The sequence below is a fragment of the Chanodichthys erythropterus genome, chromosome 13 (assembly GCF_024489055.1).
Source record: "Chanodichthys erythropterus isolate Z2021 chromosome 13, ASM2448905v1, whole genome shotgun sequence".
In the NCBI taxonomy this organism is placed as follows: Eukaryota; Metazoa; Chordata; class Actinopteri; order Cypriniformes; family Xenocyprididae; genus Chanodichthys; species Chanodichthys erythropterus.
In genome coordinates this window covers 35,001,236-35,008,584 of record NC_090233.1, presented here as the reverse complement: position 1 = coordinate 35,008,584, position 7,349 = coordinate 35,001,236, and the positions used below count along the sequence as shown (strand labels likewise).

General features: G+C 36.8%; 1 protein-coding gene across 1 annotated transcript; it reads left to right on the top strand.

Annotated features, from left to right (window-relative positions):
* Positions 1-1,982: 1,982 nt before the first annotated feature.
* Positions 1,983-6,962, top strand: cnga2b (cyclic nucleotide gated channel subunit alpha 2b). Its single transcript, XM_067407585.1, has 6 exons — positions 1,983-2,083; positions 3,072-3,182; positions 3,264-3,437; positions 3,559-3,666; positions 3,938-4,044; positions 5,542-6,962. The coding sequence occupies exons 1-6, from the start codon at positions 1,983-1,985 to the stop codon at positions 6,960-6,962; spliced, it is 2,022 nt and encodes a 673-aa protein (XP_067263686.1).
* The last annotated feature ends 387 nt before the right edge of the window (positions 6,963-7,349 follow it).

Sequence of the window (7,349 nt, the reverse complement as noted above, 5' to 3'; positions counted from 1 at the left end):
CAGGGAATTTGTCTCACAACATGCTAGAAGGTTCATACATACATGTCTCGCACATGTTTATAAGTCAAATAGTCTATTATATACAGATTTAATGACTATGAGGTATAACTGTTGGTTTCTTTAATATTATTTTGAATGATTTATGATATTATTAAATATATTTTTGTTATTGTATTTATAAAATGTTGAATCATAATATTAATTTTCTATAACATTTTGCTATTCTTAGTTTTGTTTTGTTTTTTCCTGTTTAGCTTCACTGACACTATAGTTTTTAAAATACTTTTCAAACAAATACTTAATTTGTCAAGCCTACTTCAAAAGTGTTTCAGTTACAGGGAGAAGATTAGAAGATTACATAACTCCATCATTGTTGTGTGTGTGTGTGTGTGGTTCAGGTAAACCCACACAAAGACATCTGAAATGTTTTTTGTTTTTTTTTGGTCCCCTTGAAGAAACAGCTTAAAAAACATACAAGTGATGTTTTTAGGTGTAGGGGTAGTGGATATAATATACAGTGTTTGTACAGTATAAAAAATCATTATGTCTATGGAATATCCCCATAAAACATGAAAACCCAATGTGTGTGTGTGTGTGTGTGTCAGAAGAATGGTTGTTAGCAACCATGATTTCTCATGAGACATTAGCTCTGTGTGTTTGTCCTCTGGGAAGACAGTTGTGTGTCACTCTGTGTTCTGTGTTTCTTTAATGATGAGCCAATTACCAAAAACATTGTTAACATTCATCTAGACACGGCACCATCCTTATGTCTGTTCAACCATCCATCCATCAGTCAGTCCTTAAAGCCGTTATCTTATTAACCATGAGATCATCCTTCAGTTTGGTTCTTGGGCAGTAGTTATTAAATCTCTCCCTGTTCCATCTATATCTTACGGTAATCTGAGGTGATTGTCATAGTGACCACACTCCCAGGCGAGAAGTGTTTGCTGGTAACTCCCCTGACCTGCTGTCCCTCTGCACTTCATCCACAATGTCATGCGCTCCTTAGAAGTTTGAAGGGCCAAGTTGTACTGAAAACTGCCTAGCATCAATGGAATGTAATGGAGTGAGGATGTTTGGGGAAAAACTGTCCAAAATTGTCATTTAAAAAATTGCTAATACTGAAAAAAACTCCCTTTTGGGGACATTCATTAAAATAATTATATTAAAAGTTTTATAAATATTGTTTGTATTTTTTTGCAGTGTCTTGTTTAAGGATTAGCATATTTCCCAACTAACAGGGAAGGTTCTCAGAACTTTGGCTAACATTCTGGCAAGGTTCTCTCAAAGTTATGAACAAATGTTCTTCCAGTAACGCTAATAGAATGTTTGTTCAAAGCTCTCTTTAATAACATTATCAAAACATTAGCACAAAAATGCTGTTTATACATCATTCATGGAAATTTTAGGAGGACATTATTTTGAAACATTAGCACGTCAAACCAGTGCCATAAACAGATCCGCACAGAAAAGTGCAGCGCAAAAGAAAACCAGTATCGTGAGCGCACGCTTGACTGAAACGCAGAATAAAATGAGCGTTGCAGATGATTTAGTAGGTTTGAGCATGAAAAATATGTGGCAAAGATAAAATAGGATTACAGCTGTCATTGATTTTTGTAATTGATTATATTTTTATTTTTGCACTACATTATTTTATTTTGCAATTTATTATTTTTGTTTGCAAAACTTATTTTTTTCTGCTCAATACTTTATTTTTCCTTTGCAATTCTTTATTTTTGTTTGCAAAACATTTTTTTATTGCTCAATTCTTTTTTTTTGTTTTGCAAAACTTTATTTTTGTGCAAAACTTTAAGGCATTAATTTGACTCCATAGTTTTAAAAAACTGGACGTTTTGAACGTTCTGAGAACATTTAGAAATAACGTTTTCACAGCTTGATATACAGTATATTACTTAATATATAATTACATATGGTATGTCCTCATTTAGATAGCTAAGTAATCGTGTGTTTGTGTGTACAGTATGACGGGCCGGTCGGCTGCTGAGGGATCTCCCTGCTCTCATCGTCTCTCTGTTCAAACTCAAGAGGATGAGCAGGACCGAGCAGAGAGTGTGCTCAGCAGGTCAGTGGTTCTGTTTGTGCGTGGTCAGTTTTCCATCTATGCAAGGACCAAATGTTCTTGTAATGATAGTAAAAACCAATTTGGACCTCTACCTTGTGGTCCTCAGAAGGGAAGTGTCATAAAAGGACGAAATCTTATTTTATTTTAAAAATAAAGTTTTTATTTTCCACTTCACTATCAATATTCTATCAACAACATGCTGTCATTTACATTTGAATTGACTCATATCTGTAACTAAGTATACAGGGCTGAAAGTACAGTAGGCCAACTGCAAATAAAAGTTTGAAATATGAAATCGTCACACTGTTCTGAAAGTAGGTCAATCATAACTCTTTGCATATGTAGGACAGCCGTTTGATAGAATTACGTAAAGACAGTATAATCCAATCTTGCCACAACCATGTAAAGCCACATGCTAACTTTATGTTAGCTTCATGTTAATTTATTGCTCACAGATTATTAACACATAAAAAGTTAATCCCCCTAAAAGTAGTCATGCAGTACCTTGAATTTTCATCATCATTACTCCAGTTTTCAGTGTCACATGCTCCTTAAAAAAATCATTCTAATATGCTGATTTGGTGCTCAAGAAACATTTCTTATTATTATCAATGTTGAAAACAGTTTATTTGCTAACCATGATACATTTTTTCAGGATTCTATGAATAGAAATCTCACTAACACAGCATTTATTTGAAATAGAATTCTTTGGTTTCACTTTTGATGAATTTAAAGCATCCTTGATGACTAAAAGTATTAATTTCTTTAAAAAAAAAAAAAAAAAATCGTACTGACCAAAACTTTTGAACGGTAGTTTAATTTTGCTATATTTTTCACATGAGCTTAAGTCTTAAAGTATTTAACATAAAATACTACTTTAACAGAATTCGATTGGAGTTAACCATGATGGTATAAAACCATGATAATGTGTCTGATCTCACATTTCCTGCTCATATGTTCTGTCCTCATCCTTTCGTTACTCTCTCAGGTCTCAGTCTGCCTGTGATGACACCTCATCTGAACTGCAGCGAGTAGCTGCTCTAGAGCCCCAGGATGCACCATCAAGAAACTCCTTTAGAGGAAGAGGAGCTCTGTCCAGGTCTAGGATCCATACAAATATGCACATATACATTCTCACATGTGCAAGTCTGGATAAATGCTTTCTCTTTTGCGTTGCCAGGTTGGTGAGTCTGGTAGTGATTCTGAGAGACTGGGCACACAGGAGTCTCATAGAGGAAGAGGAGAGACCCGATTCCTTCCTAGAGAGATTCCGGGGACCCGAAGTACGAGCCCCACCCAGTCGAATTGGCAACAACCAACCAGATGCCAATGGAAATACTAAGGGAAATACAAAGTAATGTTACAGATATGACACATCTTATTTACTTTTCTTTCAAACATGGAATGACAAATGGGCATGAAAAAATAAAACAATCCGCATACAGAAAGGATAGATATCTGATCATTTTCCACAGGAAACAATGGGAGACATTTATAGTTTCTCCATCTGATGATATTTACTACTACTGGCTCTTCTTCATCGCCGCTGCTGTGCTCTATAACTGGGTACTGCTTGTTGCCAGGTGTGACTTTTCATCTAGTCTTTCTCCTTTACAAATTCTTCATTATCCTTTGTTAATGTGCTGCTGATAAACACAGTCCCCTGTGTTGGCTGTTTGTTTCTGGCGTAACTAATTGTTACAATGTTGTAAGGCTCTTTCGTTATGCCTGTCACTCTTCCACAAACAAAACAGCCCTTTGAGACAACTGCTTGACTAACTGTACAAGGTGCATCTGCCAGTAATCTAAATATTATGGTTTTCATGTTCTTTCTCTTTCTGTCTTTGTCTATAGAGCATGTTTTGATCAACTTCAGACTGAGAATCCTATTGTCTGGCTGGTGTTTGACTATATGTGTGACTTTGTCTACATACTGGATTCATGTATGCGGCTAAGGACAGGTATAGACAAACACATACACTCAAAATTCCTGACTTATACCACATATTAAAGTTAACTATTCAAATAATTAAATTCATTAAGTGACTTCACACATTACAGAACTATTACATATTATCACAAAATCTTTTACTGTCTATGCATTTATGAAGTTATCAGTTTTTCTATTCAGGCAAAGTCATGTTAAAAATTTTGCATATAGTTGGGCTAGTTCATGTTCATTTAAAGTTGACATGAAATTAAAATTCATCTGTTTTCTAATTGCATGTTATACTGATCTTATTGTAAACATTTCATACATTTCTTTCTTTTTGTTCAACTTTTGACTTCATAATTTCTGGAGAAATGACGTGTTTCAGACTTCTCCAATCATTTTGTATGCTTAAACCCCATTCCTTTCTTACACATCCATTCAAAAACTGATGGATAGAGCCAAGTTCTCATCATTTATTGCACTCAGATGTACAACACAATATGGAAGATTGATCTGTCGCCACTTAAGTTTTATCATGACTTTAAAGGATTAGTTCACTTTCAAATGAAAATTAGCCCAAGCTTTACTCACCCTCAAGCCATCCTAGGTGTATATGACTTTCTTTTTTCTGATTAATGCAATCTGAGATATTTTAATAAATATCCTGATGCATCCAAACTTTATAATGGCAGTGAGCGATACCAATGAGTATAAGCTGAAGAAAGTGCTTCCATCAACATCCATCCATTATAAGCATATTTCACACAGCTCCGGACATTTAATAAAGTCCTTCTGAAGCAAAGCGATGCGTTTGTGTAAAATAAATATAAATATAATATATATATATATTATAATATATAATATAAATATAAATAAAATAATATCCATATTTAACAAGTGATGTAGTAAAATATCTAGCTTCTGCCAGACTGCCTTCCGTATTCAACTTACGAAGAAAGTGTAAACTGGCGTCGCATCAGTTAAGCTTTTCTGTAAGTTGAATACGGAAGGCGGTCTGGCAGAAGGTAGATATTTTACTTTATAACTTGTTAAATATGGATATTATTTTTTAAACGGACGCATTGCCTTGCTTCAGAAGGACTTTATTAACCCCCCTGGAGCTTTGTGAAGTACGCTTATGTTATGATGGATGGATGTGGATGGAGCCACTTTCTTCAGCTCATACATGTTGACATCACTCACTGCCATTATAAAGCTTGGATGCGTCAGGATATTTATTAATATATCTCCAGTTGTGTTCATCAGAAAGAAGAAAGTCATATACACGTAGGATGGCTTAAGGGTGAGTAAATCTTAGGGTAATTTTCATTTTAAAGTGAACTAATCCTTTAAGTACATTCCATTTTGTTTTTGCATTGTTCAGGTTGAGAAGGACATGACACAGACAATTTACACAATGGCAACACAAAAACACTATGGGTCATTCAGGATCTTGGAAGCAGAACAATGTACCGATTATTTGTGTAATTGAATGAATTCAAAAGCATTTTCTATGCTCTCCCAGGTTACCTGGAACAAGGACTTCTGGTGAAGGACCTAGCGAAACTCAGAGACAGCTACATTCATACATTTCAGTTCAAAATGGACGTTATCTCCATCCTCCCCACGGACCTGGCATACATCATCTTGGGCATCAACACACCACAGCTCCGCTTCAACCGCCTCCTGCGCTTCCCTCGTATGTTTGAGTTCTTTAATCGGACTGAAACGAGAACCAACTACCCAAACATCTTCCGCATCTGGAACTTGGTGCTCTACATTCTGGTTATTATCCACTGGAATGCCTGCATCTTCTATGCCATCTCTAAGTCGCTAGGTTTTGGGTCAGATCAGTGGGTTTATCCCAACATCTCATCTACAGAGGAAGGAGCTCTGAGACGGAGTTACGTATACTGCTTCTACTGGTCCACACTGACGCTGACCACCATCGGAGAGATGCCACCACCTGTACGGGACGAAGAATACGTGTTCGTAGTGTTTGATTTTCTTGTCGGAGTGCTAATTTTTGCCACCATCGTAGGTAATGTGGGTTCCATGATTTCCAATATGAACGCCACACGGGCAGAGTTTCAGGCACGGATTGATGCTATTAAACATTACATGCACTTCCGCAAAGTCAGTCGCCATCTTGAGACACGTGTCATCAAGTGGTTCGACTACCTGTGGACAAATCAGAAAGCGGTGGATGAGCAGGAAGTTTTAAAGAATCTTCCTGACAAGCTACGTGCAGAAATTGCCATCAATGTTCATTTGTCTACTCTGAAGAAAGTTCGCATCTTTCAAGACTGTGAGGCCGGGCTGTTAGTAGAGCTGGTTTTAAAACTGCGCCCTCAAGTGTACAGTCCTGGTGACTACATCTGCCGAAAAGGAGACATTGGAAAAGAGATGTATATCATTAAAGAGGGAAAATTAGCAGTTGTTGCCGATGATGGAGTGACACAGTTTGCATTGCTAACAGCTGGAGGTTGTTTTGGCGAGATCAGCATTCTTAACATTCAGGGTAGTAAAATGGGAAACCGTCGGACGGCTAACATTCGCAGCATCGGCTACTCTGACCTCTTCTGCCTTTCTAAGGATGACCTAATGGAGGCCGTAACCGAATACCCAGATGCTCAAAAGGTTCTGGAGGAGCGTGGAAGGGAGATTCTGAGAAAGCAGGGGCTTCTGGATGAAAGTGCTGCACAGGGAGGTTTGCTTGTCATGGATACAGACGAGAAGGTTGAACGTCTTGAAGGCTCACTGGATGTTCTACAAGCACGTTTTGCACGGTTGCTCGGGGAGTTCACAGCGACTCAAAGCAGACTGAAGCAAAGAATCACAGCGCTTGAGAGACAGCTGTGTCATACGGGCCTTGGGCTTGTTTCAGATCAAGAGATGGACTTTGAGAGTAATGCTAACACACCACGAGCTAATTCAACTGCATAGAAATGCGCATCCTCACCATGAAGATTGTGTGCCTCTGTTTCACATGCAGGATTATATTTCTAGTTGTACATAAATTCACAGTTACAGACATTTGCTTTTTCAAACACGTTCCAACAGCCTCCAGCTTTTAGACCTTTTTTTTCAAGTGTTGTCTTTAATGGAATTTTTTCAGAGAAGACAGCATATTTAATTTTCCCTAAATGAAACTGAAGCTGTGAGAGATAGATATATCGTCAGTGTTGTTATTAACAAAAAAAAAAAAAAGCTGAAATAAAATAAAATATAAATTCATCCATTCTCCAAACCCTGTGTTCATGTAGAATATATAATATAAATATTAGATTAAAAAAAAATAAATTTAAAATCAAATGAAAATGAGAAATGTTG